This window comes from Eretmochelys imbricata, chromosome 1 (assembly GCF_965152235.1).
Source record: "Eretmochelys imbricata isolate rEreImb1 chromosome 1, rEreImb1.hap1, whole genome shotgun sequence".
Taxonomy (NCBI): domain Eukaryota; kingdom Metazoa; phylum Chordata; order Testudines; family Cheloniidae; genus Eretmochelys; species Eretmochelys imbricata.
The window spans coordinates 164786736-164806808 of NC_135572.1; the positions used below are offsets into that span (position 1 = coordinate 164786736).

Sequence of the window (20073 nt, forward strand, 5' to 3'; positions counted from 1 at the left end):
AATCTTGGCTAACAGCCGTAGCTGGACCTATTTTCCATGAACTTATCCAGTTCTTCTTTTAAACTGGTCGTACTTTTGGCCATCAACCAGCACATGCATGGCAATGAGTTCCACAGGTTCCTTGTGCAGTGGGTGGAAAGTGGACACGTCCTCTCGTTTATACCAAACCTGCTACCTAATTAATTACAGGGCGGAGCCCTGGCTTGTGTATGGCGGTGACCGCACCACAAAACTAAAGCGTGCTGGGGTGCTGGCCTTTACACATCAGCCCGTTTCACAGCCGTTGTCTCCGTGAAGCCTCAGGAGGGGTGACCTGCTCGGGGTGAGCATGCCCCCCACAAGCGGGGCAATGTCTTTGCCGTTTTCCAGTAAGACACCCAGCTAGCGGACCGGTCCAGGGGGTGATATTTTCTACTTCTCCCTGGCCGGGGACAGCCACAATCCTCCCCCGAGGGCTGCTGGCCCATGCTGGCGGCGCTACACCCTGGGGAGCTTCCGCGCGCCGCGCAGCAGGAGGCGCCGGCTGCCCGCTGCTGGGCTGTGGGAGAAGTGGGGCCGCTGCCCTCACCCAAGATGGCGGCCGGGGCTCAGGCGGGCGGGCCGGTCACCTGTTGAGGTAGAGGCAGCGCGGCGCCTCATTGGCTGCGGCTGCCCCGGGCCGCGGTGCCTGCGCGGCGGGGAAAGGGTTAACGCCGGGGCCGGGGGCGGAGGCGGCGCCGTCAACCGAGGAGGAGCCCGCAGCGCCGCCCGGCTGGGCCGGGACAGGGGCCCCGCAACCGCCCCATGGAGAGCGAGGGCGCCGGCTGCAGCCGCTTGCCCGGCGCGGCGGGTGGGAGGGGCCCGGCAGGCAGCGAGCGGGAGCCGCAACAGCCCGGGGAGGAGGCGCCGCCGGAGGCCGAGTCGGACTGGAGCTTCATCGACTGCGAGATGGAGGCGGTGGCGCTGCGGGACCTGCCCACCGCCACCATCGCCTGCAACCTGGACCCGCGCCTCTTCCAGGACACCCTGTGCCGGGTGAGCGCGGGTTGGGGCCCCGGGGAGCTGCCGCGAGCCCCGCCGGTGCCATGGTGGCTTGGTCACTTTGTGGCCTCTCCCTTCCCTGCCGTCGGGGCGGCGGCGGCGGCTGCCGGGGCTCGGAGCCGGGCGCTGCACTGGGGGGGTGCGGAGGGCGCGCTCCGGCTCGCCGGGCTGCCGGAGGAGAGCTCGCCGCCCGGCTGCGGGCAGAGCAGGGAGAGCCGGAGCAGAAGCTGGCCGTGCCCCGGGGGTGCCCCTCGCTCCCTGCCTGGCGGCCCCGCTCGTGCTCCGCCGCTGGCCGGGGAGGCCGCGCGGGGAGGCTGCGGCACAGCCGAGGGCTGCCTGAGCCGGCTGCTCTCGTGGGGCGTCGCTGGCGGGCCGCGGCTCGGGCGTGGGGCGGTTGGGCGGCCGTTGGGAAGGCCGTTGGTGAGGAGCCGGCCATGCGGTGGGGGCCGGGCGTCTGGGTGGAACGTAACGTCCGCAGGCAGCTGGGAGGTGGGGAGCCCTTGGAGGCCGGTCGGTGAAGCATTTGCAGCACTTGCCTGGATCCTGGCGCCCCTCCCCCCCCCGCCCGGTCCCCTTTCCAAGCGCTGCTTGAGAGCAAAGGCCGGTGACCCCCCGCATTCCAGCGGCGCCTGCTGGGGGGTGACCCTGTCCCACAGACTTCCTGTTGCAGAGATCCCATGCCCTTCTGTTGCAACTCCCTTGCATTAAACCAGCGGCCACTGTTGGCTGTGCCCGGTGATAGGCTATATTTTAACCTACGTGACCTTAAGAGGAATAATTCTGGAACTTAAACAAATATATGCAGGTAATGATTTTGATTTTTTTGGATAGCTGCTCCTCTGAGTGAAGATAGCGTGTGCTTAGTTAGGTGTCTTCAGGTTTGTGGCGAGGGTCCCTAGCCTGAGGATTTAGTTCTAAAGAAATAATCAGTTTTTAAAGAAATGATTGGAAGCAGACCTTGACATCTTAATATACTAAACTCAGAACCTGCCTATACTCAGGGCTTGTTTACACTTAAAATGCTGCAGCGGCGCTGTTGTAGTGCTTCAGTGAAGAGGGACTTGCGCAGATGGGAGGGCTTCTCCTGGTGGTCTGGGTACTCCACCTCCCCAAGAAGTGGTCGCTTTGTCCATGGGAGAAGCCCTCTGGTCAACATTGCACTGTCTACAGTGGGAGTTAGGTTGGTGTAACTCTGTTGCTTGGGGATGTGGATTTTCCATCCCCCTGAGCGACACAATTATACCACCATAAATTCCTAGCATAGACCGAGCCCTACATGCTTTACTTCGCTTGTTTGAGTAGTCTCTTTGAAGTTGATGGTACTACTCACACAAGTAAATTTAAGCAAGTGAGTGAGTACATGTTTGCAGGATCAGTGCCTTCTGTTGTAAAGAGATCTTTGCCTATGTTACTAGTAATGCTTGGATTATTAAAAATGTAGAAAAAGATGGAAATCGGTTGTTTCATTTTGCTTTTATGCTCTTATTACTTGTAATGGCTGCTTTTCAAACACTGCAAGGGATTGTTTAGTTTTTAAATCAACTGTTTTTGCTGGATTAAAAACTTGAGGAAATATTGTACTGGTTTTTATCTTTTGCAAAAGCATGTTTTTATAATATTCAGATTTAGGGGCCAAATTTAAGTGTCTTTTTATTTTATTTTATTTTTTAAAGTACAGGTACTGGTTGTCATGGCAGTAGACCAGTAGTAAGTCTCTGAGCTTCCAGATAATTACAATTCATTAAAGATGAGAGTTTACATTTTTAAAAACTGGCAACAGTATTAACTGCTGATTTCAGTGTTTACGTTTAAGGTTGTATTCACTTTAAAAGACTGTGTAGTTACATGAAAAGTTAAAACTTTATTTATCACTTAAGGCCTAGTATCCTGTTAGTGTGTCAGTGCCACTGATAAGTTATGCATGTGTCAGAGGAAAAATAGACTTCTTAGTGTACATACTATTTTCAAGACTTAGTTTTCCTAAGTGCTGTAGGCATGTTGCCACCATGTATTATAAGTGTTATGTAGATGAAGATGAGATTTAAATATGAGAATGAAGAATAGGTTTCAGTTTTGCCAATACTGGGACCAATAGCCATTAAAAACATCTGGAATTTGCAGTCTTAGTTAATGTAGTAATAGAGATAAGGAAGATAAAACTTCTTTTCTATTGAAAAAGTACAATTTTTATAGTGCAAAATGTCAGATTGTGAGGGAGCATTGAATTTAAGAAATACATTTTAATGTAGGTAGCAGCCGTGTTAGTCTGTATTCGCAAAAAGAAAAGGAGTACTTGTGGCACCTTAGAGATTAACCAATTTATTTGAGCATAAGCTTTTGTGAGCTACAGCTCACTTCATCGGATGGATAAAGTGGAAGATACAGTGAGGAGATTTATATACACACAGACCATGAAAAAATGGGTGTTTATCATACACATTGTAAGGAGAGTGATCACTTAAGATGAGCTATTACCAGCAGAAGAGTGGGGTGGGGGGAGAGAAAACCTTTTAAAGTGATAATCAAGGTGGGCCATTTCCAGCACATTTCCAGGAGTTAACAAGAATGTCTGAGGAACAGTGAGGGGAATTTTAATGTAGCATGTCAACCAAATGATGCTTTATAAAATGGTATGAATGTTACACAATACCCCTGAAGAAAGGAATGAAGAACTTCCACTCCCTTTTAGGCGATGTCTACACTACAAACTTATGTTGACTCAAGTTACATCAGCATGTAGCCACTATCTCTAAGAGATAGTTTGACTCCTTGTGGCAGCGGTGTGTGTACACGCAGTAAAGCTTGTATCAGTGCACTGTGTGATGCACCAGAGGTAGGTATCCCACTGTGCAACTTGCCACCATCCAGTACACTGTCTTTTGAGAAGTTCTGACACTGTGTGAGGGGCCCAGAATGAGTCAGGCAGGGGTGTCTGGGACCATGGGGTCAACTTCCTTTTTGCAACTGTCTCCATTCCATGGTGTTATCTGTATCCCATAATTTTCATGCTCTTTTTTTTTTTTCAAAATCCCACAAACCTGCGTGACCCTCCTTGCTGTCTGACATCATAGAGCCTGCACAGCTCTGCACTATTATGAGCGTTACAAACACAGAGTGCATAATCCTGGAGTATTTGGAGAGCTACAAAAAGAACCAAATGAGTGGGGAACTTGGCCGTTTCTTGGGGGATGAATTGCTCACATCTTTAAGAATACAGAACTCTTCAGAAAGCTGCACCCAGGGACTTTTTCTCAATTGGTGGATTAATAGTAATTTTGGGCAATCCAGCCTACCCATTGCTCTTGAAGCTGTACACCAGCTACCTGGACAGCACCAAGGAATGATTCAATTGTGACAAAGTGTGGCATTTTCTTAAGATTTTGAACGAATACTGCGTGCCTCAGTTTCCCCTATGTGTTGCATGATTAACTATGTGGTGAAATGGTGTTTGATCTTTGCAGAGACTCCTAGAGGAACAGGTGTGATTGTCCAGCTGCCTGGGCCCAGACAATGGCTAGACATTTTGTAACTTAGAAACTGATGGCGGGGGGGGCGCATCCTCTGCAAGAAGCCAGACTGCTGCGTCAAGTTGAAGAACAAAGAGGTGGAGGCCAGGTGACCAATTTTTCCTGGGAAACACAACAAAGGACAGAGGGGCAAATGGGCATGACTGAGTGTGGGCTGCTGGAAACAGGACAGTCTCCTTCTTGTGGGTTTTCAAGAGGGAACCCAGGCTCAGGGCCCAACCAAGATGGACTTCGCTGGGACTCCCTGCTTTCTGTGCTAATGAAGAACTTTCTTACCCTGTGTTCCAGACAACTAATAAACCCCTCTCTTTTACAGTTCTGTCTGAGAGTGTCTGCTGATTGTAGAAGTTGGGCGTGCATGCACCCTTTGAGTGCGTAAGGCTTCCCCAGGTGTCCCGTTCAGACGAACCTACTGTGGGGAGCTCATGGCGTGGAATGGGGGTGCTGAAAACTCCGCGGTCAGTCTGAGGAGGTTTTCCCTAGTGAGTGTGTGACCTGAGGGAGTGCCACACTGACAAGGGTCCTGCCTAAGACTAATTCAAAGCTGTTCTAGAGCACTGAATCTGTGTGCCCATGACATCAACTATTGGCTCAGCAGGTGCAGAATGACCGTTGAATGTGCTTTTGGTCATTTGAATGGATGTTGGCATAGTTTACTCACAAAATTGGACCTCAGTGAGAAAAATACCTCAATGGTCTCAGCTGCCTGATATGTCCTGCATAATATCTGTGAAGCAAAGGGGGAAAAGTCTCTGCTGGGATAGAGGGCAGAGGTGGAGCGGCTGTCTGCTCAATTTGAGTAGTCAGATACAACGGCTATTAAAAGAGCTTATTGTGGAACTGTATGGCTTGGAGGCTTTGAAAGACTGTTTTAACTCTGAGCCTGAATAGAGTGCTCTACCTGGCCCTGCTCTTTTGTGGCCTGGTGGGAATTGTGTGGTGATTACTGTATATGGGGAATATAACCTTTTCAATGCATGTATTAATTTTGTTTGTGAATGATCCTATGTGACACTGTGCAGTAACAGGTAATTGGTTGCTTTCAGAACTGCTGAGCACTCAGCTGCATATGTTCTGAACTAATAAAAATGGGATTGTTGAACCTGCAGGTCTACCAGAGTCTGCAGTATGTGTGTTTTGCTGCCCAAGTAGCCCCATTATATCCTGGTGCATTTGCCTCTCCTTTTACTGCTGGGACTCTTGGGCCTTTATATTCTTCACTCTCTCCTTCTCCAGGCTGTCCGCAATGTCCATCCTCCAGGCCTTGTGCTCATGGTCCCATGCAGCACTAGCTTGCAGGATCTCATTGAACAGATCATCCTAAGTCGTCGTCTTTCTCCTCCTTATCTGGCTCAGGCATTCTGTGGGTGTGGAGAGGAAGACCCTGAAGGCTGTAATGGCAGCACCTCCAGATAAAACATAGAGGTACCGTTGTCAGCATAATTTCTACAGAAAGCATAACTTAAGATGCTGAGCTCACTCCCCTTGCTACCCAAAAATTTTAAGCACTACCCTTTCACTCTTCTCACTTCTGCTTGTGCACCGCACCAGTCACAGCACCAGCCATGGTGAATATGGCCCTCTGTGGCTTGGGGAAAGGAGGAGGGAATTGCTTGGTTGCAATTGATTTTTAGTAGAAGAGGGCACTAGCACTGAATACTGGCATTATTTTCCATAGGCGGTGGTGATTTTAGCTGATATCTCATTCCTCAGGGTAACAATGGCAGAGAGAGCACAGCTGCGGCTGATATCCTGACGGTACCTGGTTCCATGTGGTGCACAGCCTGTGTATTGCAATCATGCAATACTGAAGTTATTGTTGAAGTTATTGTTGAGTGATGTGGGAAAGTGTCCTACCTTGGAGGAAGAAATAAGGCAGCCCTCCATAGAAATCTTTGGCAGAGGGTTGCAGAGTACTTCCATGGAAGTTTCATCAAGGTCTCTCAGGAGGATTCAACGGACATTCCTGTATGCATAAACTACTACTCATGCTGTTCTCCACACCCTTCCTGCCACCTAACTCTAGAGGGGAATGAAAAGCAGATAACTCTACCTTTCTTGGTTATACCACTACCTCTTGTAGCGTGGGTAAATTAAGGAAAAGCCAAAAGATGTGTTTTGCGACTTTGGGAATGCCATTCCTGTAGTGAAAGTTTATCTGCACACTTACCTGAGGTTTCTTCCCCTGCATCGGGCTCACCCATGCTCGACTGGCTGGACTTCATTGGAGTCAAAAACATGTCCTGGTTCACTGTGTAGCTGGATCCGCCCAGTCGCCTGTCCCATATCCTCCACTACCTCCTCACTGTTGAGAGCAGGGGCCTGTGACTCCCCTGTGCTGTGCATGTGGTGTCTCCGCCACATATGGTATGCAGCTCTTTGTAAAAGCGACAGATCTGCATTTTAGCGCCTGGTCGATTGTTGGCCTTCTGGCATTCCTGCCTCAGCTTCTTAGCTTTCATGTGGCACTGCAGCTAGTCTATGTTGTACCCCTTCTCCTGCATTACCTGAGCAATCTTCTTGTACATGTCGACGTTTCTTTGGGTGGCTTGGGCCTGTGCCTGCACAGCCTCTCTTCCCCAGGGCCCATGAGATCCAATATCTCCTGTCTACTTTAAGCAGGCGCACATCTGGAGTGCGTAACCGGCATGGTCACCTGGGCAGTTGCATTCAACAATGTAGCGGTGCTAGGTGTCTTCACTAAGCCAGGCAATCAGGAAAAGGAATTTAAAAAATTTACAGGGCTTTAATGAACTTCCAGTCTCCATCAGTGCTGGTGCTAGCCCACTGGAGGCCCGAAGCAGGAATATTTTTGGGACAGTGTGGGGCAATTATGCCTGGGCTTTTACCTTGGCATAGTTCTCCACGGAGCCTGGCTCCTCCTCCTGCTCCCAGCCCATCCTGGGGTGATTGCCTGGCTTTTTTTGTCAGTTTCACAGCTCCAGCATGGAGTGTCTGCATGGACACTGTGTTGCCCTAACTACACTGACATAAGCCCTAAGCCTCTCATGGAGGTAGAGTTATGTTGGTGTAGTAGGGTACTTACATCGGCGGGAGCAAGGCTAGAGTATGTACACTGACCTAATTAGGTTGATGTACATTGCCTGTTATCCCTAATAACTTGCTGTGATCCCAGTAAATGTACAAAGGCACAGGCATAGACTCCGTGGGTGCTTAGCACCCACGGGGGGCGATCAGCTGTTGGCAACTGCCAATCAGCTATTTAGCATGTGCAACAGCCCTCATCAGCTCTTTGGCTGGCTGTGGCCAGTCAGCTGTTTAGCAGCAAAGTCCTCACCTATCAGCTCTTTCCCTTGCAGCTGCTGAAGCTCCCAGCAGGCTTCCACCCCACTGCAGGCAGGTGTGAGTCCTTTTAATTTTCAGGGCAAAGGGAGCTGGGCTAGGGAGACAAGCAGCCAGGACATGGCAGCTTCTGTACTAGCTGCAGAGGGGTGGGGGAGACAGCATGGGCAGCTTCTTGGCAGGGGTTTTGGGGGAGACAGGCAGGCAGCTTCTCGGCTGGCCACAGGGGACTGCTGGGGGCCGGTGTGGGGGGGGATTTCTCGAGGACCGAGACAGCCATTCTCAGCCCACTTTAGTGTCTCCCGCAGGACCTGTGCCCTGCTCTAGCCAGGAGAAACCAGCTGCAGACCCACTTAGTGCTGGGCAGGGGGACAAACCAAAGGACGTGGCTCCTTTAAGAAAAGTTTACCTGTGTCTGATGAGTGAACTTGGGCTGGGGCTAGCAGCTCGTCCCCTCCCCATGCTCCGTCCAGCCAGTCGGGTGCGCGCGGCCAAAGGTGAGAGGGGCTTCACTGCAGCCCCAGTCGCAAATGAGCAGCCTCCCACAGCCCGGACCCTGCCTGTGCCCGGACCCCTCCCTCACGGGCTCTGGGAGCTCCCAACCCCTACGGTTCTGATTTAGGTCCCAGGGCTCCGCATCCCTTCCCCCGTGCATGGGGGGACAGGAGGGAGAACACCGTCCCTGCGAGCTCTTCTCCATGACTGGCTGTCATGCTTGGCAACGTAATGCTTGCCCAGCTCAAAGCTGTTCTCTTCTCTCTCTTTTCCCCCCCATGTCCCCAGTCAAGCCTGCCTGAGGGGCTTTTCCTCCAAGAGAGGAAGTTTTTCTCCCCCTCCGCCCCCCCGCCTTTGGCCATGGTCCCACCAGAGGCTCCCCTCCCATAAAAGTTGCAGAGTTGTGAGGGAGTCAGCGAGTGAACTTCAAAGCTGGGATGGGCTGCAACCCTGGGGACTGGGAGGAACTGGAGTGACACAGCAGCCACACAGCAGGATGAATGAATGGGGCATTTCTATGCCGGGCTGTTGAATTCAATTTCTCTGTGTCAGGGTGGGCAGTTTCTGGGCTGGCCGTTGGGGTTGGGGGGAGACAGAGCTGCTTTGAGTTCATGGGTGGGAGCGGGCGCGAGACAGAACCACCAGGAGGTGGGGAGCAGAGAGAGATGGGGAAAACGGACACAGGTGGAGAGCAAGAAGTGGGAAACATCAGGAAGGGGAGATACCAATGATAAATATACATTCAGTAACTAGAATGAAAGTGTGTAAATATGCTGAAAATAGCCTCCCCTCAAAACTGGCGGAGCACCCCTCCAGCACACACACCTCGTCCTTAAGGCAGGAGGGGTAGAAAGGAGTGAGCGGCAGGTGGGAGGTATTTAGGGGAGGGAGGTTGGCAGGCACGAGGCATTCCGGGAGGTGGGGGAAGTCTAGGGGGATGGGGCAGGAAGAGGTGGAGTGGGGCTGGGGCCTTGGGGGAGGGGGCGGAGCCAGGATGGGGCATCCTCTGGCAAAACCAAAAGTCAGCACCTATGTACAGAGGACAACTTGTCAAATGCTATTCATGGCCTTAATCTTATTCTGTCTCTTTAGATTAGGCCCCAACTGAATTCCAGTGTGCCACTGGAGTGAGTGGGAAAACGTGAATGACATCACTAGGCTTTGAATAGGGTCCTGAGTGAGGAACACAATTCTTCCAAGTCACTGATGAACCCATGGGGAGGGCGAGGGGGAAATACTTTTCCCAGAGGAAGTTTTCTTCCTATTGGAAGAGGTAATCAGACTGACCCCTATGCAAGTCTTGACAAAAGTAATGGCCACAAACTGCATATATCTGATGGAGACCATGGTCTGATGGAGACCATGCTGTTTTAATGTCTTAGGTTATGCCAAACTCATACAGCATTCTAGTGACTTTTATGATCAACCCTCAGAATTGCAGGAGGGAATCTAGATGTCAGGCCATCTGTCTTAGCAAAACTAATGTTGTCCTTGCTCTAGTAGATGGATAGGAACATCCTTAAAAGGCCTCTGCTTTCAGATGTACCAAGACTGTATTAGCACAGATAGCCAAAAGGAGCCAATCTACTGAAGCTTCTGCACAGGGAGAATGGTCTTGTAGGGAGCTGTCACTATATGCCAGTATACTGCAACTTTCAGAAGTGAAGCAATCACTGCTCCTCATGGAAAAAATCCTGTGCTCAGCAACATATACCAATCAGGACGGATAATGTAACTCCAGTATCATATCACAGTCAGCAGTCCAAGATTAAAACCTTTCAGAGTAGTAATTCTTTTTAAGTCAAGAGTTACTTTCAGTCCACCACTCCTTCATGTTCCAGGACATCCAGGTTGACAGGCAGGCTAAGCAATGAGGAAGTCCAACCAGGAAAGTAGGGTCTAGAAAGTGAAGGGCTGGATTTTCAGCCAGTGTAAAATGGCATACTTTAACTGAAGTCAGTAGAACTACACTGATTTACAGTGGCTAAGAATTTGGCCTAAACTGATCAGCTTTCTGGAAAGTGCTGAAATAAACAAGACATCAGATCCTTTTCATATTGATAGCACTAGAATAATGAATACATTATTTAGAAACCCACTGAGACATGGAGCTGGTGCACATGCTCCTCTCTCTGTCTTATAGAACTGCTACATCTGGGGTCAATACTGTATTTCAACCCAGGAGTAGTAATTCTCTTAGCCTGTTTTGTGATTATAAGGCTCTTAAAAGACTGGACTATCAATTTGAGTAAAAGTATCCTCAGTAGTCTGTTGCTTTTTCCTTACCAGGCGTAATTATAGCTGATCAAGGAACAAAAACAATCCCTGACTTATTAAAATTTCTTCAACTTGGATTCTAGAATGGTCTACAGCTAATCTTCCTAAGAAAACCTGAATGTTCATCTCCAAGGGTTTTCAGATGCCCTGATTAGAAGAATCACTGTAGATTCTGCTTCCTCTCTTCTTAAGTTCCAGGTTACTAAAAAGTGGTTCTGTTTCTGCATTTCAGGTTCATGGTTTCCTCCCAAGCCCATTTCCCTGGGTTTCAAAGATTTAGTCTTTGAAACACTTTTCTGTTCTGACCCTCTGAAATTGCCTTCTCTAAAGTAACTTTTCTAGCAGCTGTAATGTCAGCCATGTAGATGGGCAAGTAATGGTGTGTTTATAGAGAAGTAGAATTTCTTAGGAAAGCGTCGCAACTCATGATAAGGTTGTCATCCTATTAGTTCTGTGTTCCAATGCAATATATGTGGCAGGACTCAATTAACAAAAAACATTAAATGTTTTGCTGTAGCACAATGGCTCCATCTCCTTGCCTCCCCAACTTGTTCTCCATTTGGCATTTTTAATGGTATTTTTGATGTAGGAGAGGTCTTTGATTTTATAGAATTTACTGTCGCATAAGTACAGTAGATTGATGCTCCTTATATATCCTAGAATATTGCACCAACAAACTTTAATGACTTTAAAAAATAATACTGGGTGAAGCCACAAGGGGGCTAAGTAACTTCATTTATGCTTTATTAGGCTCCTGCAAAGTAGGCTACATTGTTCATATTTAAGATCTCAAAGAATTTCTGAGTGTGAAGCTTCTGTTTCAGGTTAGTTATGGACAGGTTTGTCACTTATAAATGTTTTCATCATGGTTTGGGTTTTAAAATGAATATGGGTCTAATACATGTGTTGTGCACTCAGATGGAAGGAATTCTGTGTTAGAGCAGTAAATGTAGTTCTGAAGCTAGCAGATCAGGTACAGTGAAAGATTGTATGATCCAGCTAGCTTCTGTCATTTAAGTACAGGTACCGTAAATTAGCTTAAAGGATTTAAGTTTGCTGTAGACTTGTAAATCTTGTTGCATATTAAAACAAATTAATGAATGTAGTGCTAGATCTGTCTTAAATAATCAAAATAATTACCATTACAATCAGAGCTATCCCTCTTGGTTAAGACAGGATTTTAGCTAGAAGGTAAGACAATTTTCTCCACAAACTCTGGAGAATAACCCAGTTTTTACCAAAATTATCTTGAAAAAGAAAAGAGAACTGTTGTTAGGTGCATAGAACCCTTCCCCCAATTGCTGGAGTGGTAAGGGTTGGAGAGTGGAAACAATCTCTCACAAAGCCTATCCCTTCAAATGACCTTCCATGGCAGTTGCAGACAGAACTATCTTTGTATATTTTAAAAAAAAAGAGTGTCCCTGCTAAAACCATGAAGGAACACAATTTGTGTTTAGGTTTCAGAGTAGCAGCCATGTGTTCAGAAATTAGATCTGACCTGTTGCAAGTTTGAAGTAATATAGGCAACAGTTCTTAATGGCATATATACTGTGTATTGTTAATGACTGTCATATAATGTTAAAATTCTAAAACTGTCTGCAGTGTAAAAGTTTAATGTTGAAAAAGACATTTATGAATTGATCTTTAAATGCTAAGTCATTATTGAAGTGATTCAAGCTTATTAAAACTCTTGTGATCTACAGCCTTCTAAATATCATATGAGCTATTTAACAGAAGCTTTCATTATTTTGTCTTTCATTAAATATTCACAGAATTTCTCCATAAAGCTAATCTTACGTTTACAGGATATCTTTTTTTATTTTAGTTTTTTATTCAAGTGTTTGCAAAACTTTCTTTAGAAAATTGTACTTGGGTTTTCCTGTGTGTCTCACATGTTCAATTAATCCCTCTCACATGTACAATAATCCTGTTATGTCATGAATTACATTTAAACCCTTTGTGTTTAAAAATAAGTATTTAAAGAGGTGCACTTTATAAGCATTACAAACCATTGTTTTAGTATTTTGGCCAAATTAAAAAAAAATTAAGTGAAAGATTCTGTTGCAATTTGAATTTAAAAATTCAAGTGTTTTATTCAATAGAATACATGTGTACATACATTTATTTCACTGTCAGGTATACTAAAAAAAAAAATCTCAAAATATATTTAAGTCTCCCATATACACTTTGTTACCACACCCATTCACGTAATTCTCCTTGTGCTACTCATTCATGAAATGACACTGAGTTCTGGCAATTGAGATCATGGTAGGAGTTTTCATAAACCAAAAGTCCACGACTGCCTTTCTTGTAATAATTTAAAAGACTTTTGCAGTAATCTAACTGTTTAATCTAATTGGAAGACCGAGGCCTTGAGTAAAATTTTCAAAAATTACTTAGGCACTCAGGTTTCAAAGTCTTATTGAAAGTCATTGGGGCTTAAATTCTTAAGTCATTCATGCTTTGGGAAACTTTATCCTTAATGTTTTTCTATAATTCATAATTCTAATAAAATTCATAATACAGAACCATGTGAATTATGAGCCTAATGCAGTATAAATCCCCTCTATACTGTGCATATATACTTGCTGAAAATTTTAAGCAGTAAAAGAAAGAGATGAAGTACTGAAAATCTTAGTTTTTTAGGCATTTTGAACACAAGATCCTCATTCCATGTATATGTGTGTGTATACAGAATTTGTTCAGGGGTCACTGCTCTGCTGTTTCTCCCTCATAGGGTGCAAAGGAGTTTCTCTGACAATCTCAGTCAGGAAATCGAATTAGGTGTTTAAAAATGCTATTTCCCCCCTTAATTTAAATTTTTAAATAGAGGGACCCCCAATACCTAACTATTGTGTTAGATTTTGGGGGTCTCTGTTTATCAGGGGTTGGTGTCCCTAAAATATGGGAATATTCACATTTTAAATGCTTTCGTTCATGTGTCTTTTTCTGCCTCCCCAATTCAGGAGAGGCTTCCCAGTTACTCTTAATAGCCTTTTTTTTTTTTTTTTTTTCTGGACATCGCTTACCTTCCTAGTAAAAGAAGTCTGGAATAGAAGGGTTTAAATAGATTGTATAACTTAAGTGTTTGACCAGGGCATCATGAATACCTTACTCTTGGAGCTTTAAAGATTGGAAAGAATCTGTTTTGAGAGGACATGCTTTTCAGCATCCGTGTTAGTTTTATAGCTAAGCCCTTGAACGTCTCATGATAGATAGAGGATTCCACTTCCATTTTTAGTCTATGTCTGGCAAATGATTGCTAGCACTGTTCAAAATCCTAGGGCTCTTACTTACTCATTTCAGAAATGCTCAAATGATCCTCTTTACCTAGACAATCCAGAAAGATAAACAGAAAATACCTTTATTTAATGTCTTGGCCAAATAGCTTTGATATGTGAATATAATGTACTGTATAAAATAAATAATGGGCACATTTCTTTAAAAAGGCATTTACTAAAAGGGCCTTAAAAGTAGGGGCAATGGGAAAAAGAATTACTTTAATAAAAGTAGTCTGTTATACATAAACTTATTAAAGCTACTGGCATTTTAATGGGCAGGCAACTATCAAGGATGGAAAAACATTTTTGGAGTTCATAGCCATAGGGAAAAAATTCATAATTTTGTTAATACGTTATGTTGAAGAGGGAATTGGGCTCTTGTGAGGAAGAAGTAGAGAGGAGTCTTTAGTACCCCTCGCTTTTGAATATTTAGAATTTTCAACAATAATTTTGTTCAAATGGATGATGATCTGAAAGATTCAGCATTGGAATAATTGTAATCTAAGTGTGTGGAATGAGAAATGTTGAAAAATAACTTATGTACACATGCATATGCACCCACACTGTCCAGCCCATAGACTGGGATCAGTGAATTAGTTTATTAAGTTTATTAATACTTAAGTTTGCTGCTTTCATTGCATGCATCCTGTCCCTCTTCTTGCATATAATGTGGTAATTCTAGAAGAATATGCATATATATGCATCTAATAAGGGGGAAAGAATCTACACAGGTATCACATTTTGTAGCTATATATAATCTGTTAACTCAATACTATTTTCCCTGTTAATATTTATGGAAAAATGTGATCACACCCGGGAGGGCCAGATCATCAGCTAGTATTACAGCACTGATGTTAAAGGAGTTGTGCTGACTTACACCGGGCGAGGTTCTGATCCTACATGGGAATATTTACTTTCTGATCCAGATCCTATGCTGTATGCTAAATTAACATTTAGATTTCATTAAAAGGTTTCGGTTTTAGCTGTGCTGTGCAGGAACACAGAAAAGCTAATACAGCTGTCACCTTTGAATGACCTTTATGCTGTGTATTGTATCCCGCTTTGCAATTTCTGTAGTTTTCCCTTTAGAAACTACAGTATTGAAAAGGGTGTCTGTATGGTTTTGTTACCTGAATCTGTTGTTTTTCTGAAATGATACACAAGTGATGTGTGTACTAGAATGTGGGAAGTTCTCAAAAGACAAAACAGTGACTTTTAGGCTATAGCTACACTAGTGAGCTTACAGTGGTTCAGCTCTGCCTCTGTAAGCTCTCTAATGTAGCTGCTTTAAGCCAATGGGAGAAAGCTCTCCTGTCGGCTTAATTACTCCAGCCCCCGTGAGCTGCGGTAGCTATGTTGGCAGGAGAGCTTCTTCCACCAATATAGCACTGTCCACACCAGTGATTGGGTCTGTGTAACTTATGTCGCTTAGGGAGGTGGCTTTTTCACACCACTGAGTGACCTCAGTAGTACCGACACAAATGGTAATGTAGAGCTAGCCTTAGGTCTTGTCAACAAAACTCTGTAGTGTAGACAAAAGTTGTTGACACTCGAAGTGCTATAATAAAAATCAGTATTGCACGTTCACACTCGCTCCCTCTGTCGTCAGAGCACATCCACAGTTGGCGTACTCTCATTGACAATATGAGCAATGCCCTGTGGGTACCTATTCCACAGTCCAGCTCAACTCCTGCTGCCGCTAGGTCTTGCGCTGTGATCCACTCCACCTTCTCACATCTTGGGACCGAGCTCAATGTCCCATGATGCGTTGTTTTGTGTCCCAGCATGCCATGGGCTTCCAGCTTTCTTTCATGGCATTTTTCAACGGCCCTTGTTTGGGGTGCACCCCAGCATCTCTGTGAGAAGGGATGGATCCCGCACTGCTCTCCTGTGCTCTGATAACTGTCATTAAGACATCGCAGATTGCAGTGCAGTTGATCAAAAAGTTCCGAACTGAAGAAGACTGCCAGTTGCCTGACATGCTGTGTGATATAGATAGGAGCAACTTTAGATTGCTTTTGGCATTCACGGAGCAGCTGCAGATGGTGGACTGTCGCTTTTTGGCTCGGGAAACAAGCACTGAATGGTGGGATCATATCGTCATGCAGGTCTGGGATGACTATCAGTGGCTGCAGAAGTTTCGGATGCAGAAAGCCACCTTCCTGGAACTGTGTGCAGAGCTTGCCCCAGTACTGCGGCGCAAGGCCACCAGACCAGAATGAGAGCTGCCTTGTCGGTAGAGAAGTGTGTGGCAATAGCTGCGTGGAAGCTGGCAACTCCAGACTGCTACCGGTCAGTCGCAAATCAATTTGGAGTTGATAAGTTGACTGTTGGGGCTGTGTTAATGCAAGTGTGCAGGGCAATTAATTGTGTCCTGCTACAAAGGACCATGACTGGGAAATGTGCATGAAATAGCGGATGGGGCTTTGCAGAAATGGGTTTTCCTAACTGTGGAGGGGCAATAGATGGTGCCCACATTCCAGTTTTGGCACCAGACCACCTTGTGATGGAGTACATAAGAATAGCCATACAGGGTCAGACCAAAGGTCCATCCAGCCCAGTATCCTGTCTACAGACAGTGGCCAATGCCAGGTGCCCCAGAGGGAGTGAACCTAACAGGTAATGATCAAGTGATCTCTCTCCTGCCATCCATCTCCACCCTCTGACAAACAGAGGCTAGGGACACCATTCCTTACCCATCCTGGCTAATAGCCATTAATGGACTTAACCTCCATGAAATTATCCAGTTCTCTTTTAAACCCTGTTATAGTCCTAGCCTTCACAACCTCCTCAGGCAAGGAATTCCACCGGTTTACAGTGCGCGCACTGTGTGAAGAACTTCCTTTTATTTGTTTTAAACCTGCTGCCCATTAATTTCATTTGGTGGCCCCTTGTTCTTACATTATGGGAACAAGTAAATAACTTTTCCTTTTTCACTTTCTCCACGCCACTCAAGATTTTATATACCTCTAGCATATCCCCCCTTAGTCTCCTCTTTTCCAAGCTGAAAAGTCCTAGCCTCTTTAATCTCTCCTCATATGGGACCTGTTCCAAACCCCTAATCATTTTAGTTGCCCTTTTCTTAACCTTTTCTAATGCCAGTATACCTTTTTAGAGATCAGGGGACCACATCTGTACACAGCATTCAAGATGTGGGCGTACCATGGATTTATATAAGGGCAGTAAGATATTCTTCATCTTATTCTCTATCCCTTTTTTTGATGATTCCTGACATCCTGTTTGCTTTTTTGATTGCTGCTGCACACTGCGTGGATGTTTTCAGAGAACTATCCACGATGGCTCCAAGATCTTTCTCCTGATCAGTTGTAGCTAAATTAGCCCCCATCATATTGTGTGTATATATAGTTGGGGTTATTTTTTCCAATGAGCATCACTTTACATTTATCCACATTAAATTTCATTGCCATTTTGTTGACCAATCACTTAGTTTTGTGAGATCTTTTTGAAGTTCTTTGCAGTCTGCTTTGGTCTTAACTATCTTGAGCAGTTTAGTATCGTCTACAAACTTTGCCACCTCACTGTTTACCCCTTTCTCCAGATCGTTCATGAATAAGTTGAATAGGATTGGTCCTAGGGCTGACCCTTGGGGAACACCACTAGTTACCCCTCTCCATTCTGAAAATTTACCATTTATTTCTAACCTTTGTTCCCTGTCTTTTAACCAGTTCTCAATCCATGAAAGGATCTTCCCTCTTATCCCATGACAACTTAATTTACGTAAGAGCCTTTGGTGAGGGACCTTGTCAAAGGCTTTCTGGAAATTTAAGCACACTATGTCCACTGGATCCCCCTTGTCCACATGTTTGTTTGATCCCTTCAAAGAACTCTAATAGATTAGTAAGACATGATCTCCCTTTATAGAAACCATGTTGACTTTTGCGCAACAATTTATGTTCTTCTATGTGTCTGACAATTTTATTCTTTACTATTGTTTCAACTAATTTGCCCGGTACTGATGTTAGACTTACTGGTCTGTAATTGCCAGGATCACCTCTAAAGCCCTTTTTAAATATTGGCATTGCATTAGCTATCTTCCAGTCATTGGGTACAGAAGCTGATTTAAAGGACAGGTTACAAACCATAGTTAATAGTTCCACAATTTCACAGTTGAGGTCTTTCAGAACTCTTGGGTGAATGCCATCTAGTCCCAGTGACTTGTTACTGTTAAGTTTCTCAATTAATTCCAAAACCTCCTCTGGTGACCCTTCAATCTGTGACAATTCCTCAGATTTGTCACTTACCAAAGACTGCTCAGGTTTGGGAATCTCCCTAACATCCTCAGCCATGAAGACTGAAGCAAAGAATTCATTTAGTTTCTCTGCAATGATTTCATCGTCTTTAAGTGTTCCTTTTCTATCTCGATCACCCAGGGGCCCCACTGGTTGTTTAATAGGCAATTTGGGGTATACATTTAAGTTGAGCCTCTATTATGTTGACTTTGAAAAGTGTCCATGTAGCTTGCAGGGATTTCACTCTAGTCATACCTTTTTAATTTCTGTTTAACTAACCTCCTCATTTTTGCACAGTTCCCCTTTCTGAAATTAAATGCCACAATATTGGCCTGTTGAGGTTGTGTTCCCACCACAGGAATGTTAAATGTTTATATTATGGTCTCTATTTCCAAGCGGTCCTGTTATACTTACCTCTTGGACCAGATCCTGCTCTCCACTCAGGACTAAATAGAGAGTTGCCTCTCCCCTTGGGGGTTCCTGTACCAGCTGCTTCAAGAAGCAGTCATTTAAAGTATCAAGAAATTTTGTCTCTGCATTTCGTCCTGAGGTGACACGTACCCAGTCAATATGGGGATAATTGAAATCCCCCACTATTATTGAGTTCTTTATTTTGATAGCCTCTCTAATCTCCCTTAGCATTTCATCGTCACTATTACTGTCCTGGTCAGGTGGTCGATAATAGATCCCTACTGTTATGCTCTTGTTAGAGCAAGGAATTACTATCCATAGAGATTCTGTGGAACATGTGGATTCATTTAAGATTTTTATTTCATTTGATTCTACATTTTCTTTCACATGTAGTGCCACTCCCCCTCCCCACCCCCCCGCACGATCTGTTCTGTCTTTCCGATATATTTTGTACCCCGGAATGATTGTGTCCCATTGATTGTCCTCACTCCACCAAGTTTCTGTGATGCCTATTATATCAATATCCTCCTTTAACGCAAGGCACTTTAGTTCACCCATCTTATTATTTAGACTTCTAGCATTTGTGTACAAGCACTTTAAAAAACTTGTCACTGTTTATTTGTCTGCCCTTTTCTGATGTGTCAGATTCTTTTTTATGTGAATGTTTCTCGTCTGATCTGGCCCATACTTTATCCTCTTCCATCCGCTCCTCCTAACTAAAACCTAGAGAATCTCTATCAATAGATTCTCCTCTAAGAGAAGTCTCTGTCCGATCCACGTGCGCCTCTGCAGCAATCGGCTTTCCAACATCTTAGTTTAAAAACTGCAACCTTTTTAATGTTAAGTGCTAGCAGTCTGGATCCACTTCGGTTTAGGTGGAACCCATCCTTCCTGTATAGGCTTCTCCATCCCAAAAGTTTCCCCAGTTCCTAATAAATCTAAACCCCTCCTCTCTACACCATTGTCTCATCCACTCATTGAGACTCTGAAGCTCTGCCTGCCTACCTGGCCCTGTGCGTGGAACTGGAAGCATTTCTGAGAATGCCACCATAGAGGTCCTGGATTTCAGTCTCTTTCCTAGCAGCCTAAATTTGGCCTCCAGGACATCACTCCTACCCTTCCCTATGTCATTGGTACCTACATGTACCACAACCACCGGCTCTTCCCCAGCACTACACATAAATCTAGATGCCTCAAGAGATCTGCAACCTTTGCACCAGGCAGGCAAGTCACCATACGGTTCTCCTGGTCATCACAAACTCAGGTATCTATGTTTCTAATGATCATATCTCCCATTACTAACACCTGCCTTTTCCTAATGACTGGAGTTCCCTCCCCTGGAGAGGTAACCTCGGTGTGAGAGAATACCCCAACATCATCTGGAAGGAGGGTCCCAACTATGGGAAGGTTTCCCTCTGCTCCCGTTGACTGCTCTCCTTCCCTGGGCCTTTCATCCTCCTTAACAGCATAGGGGCTGTCTGACCAGAGATGGGACAAATCTACAGTGTC

At 45.3% G+C, this 20073-nt stretch overlaps 1 protein-coding gene across 2 annotated transcripts in view; it reads left to right on the forward strand.

Moving 5' to 3' along the window:
* Positions 1-552: 552 nt before the first annotated feature.
* RCAN1 (regulator of calcineurin 1) overlaps positions 553-20073 on the forward strand; it is a 75425-nt gene continuing 55904 nt past the window's right edge. For both annotated transcript variants that reach the window (XM_077818855.1, XM_077818846.1), the window contains exon 1: positions 553-1014. In XM_077818855.1, coding sequence (XP_077674981.1) covers positions 784-1014 — 231 coding nt within the window. In that variant the 5' untranslated portion in view covers positions 553-783. The remainder of the gene's footprint in view (positions 1015-20073) is intronic.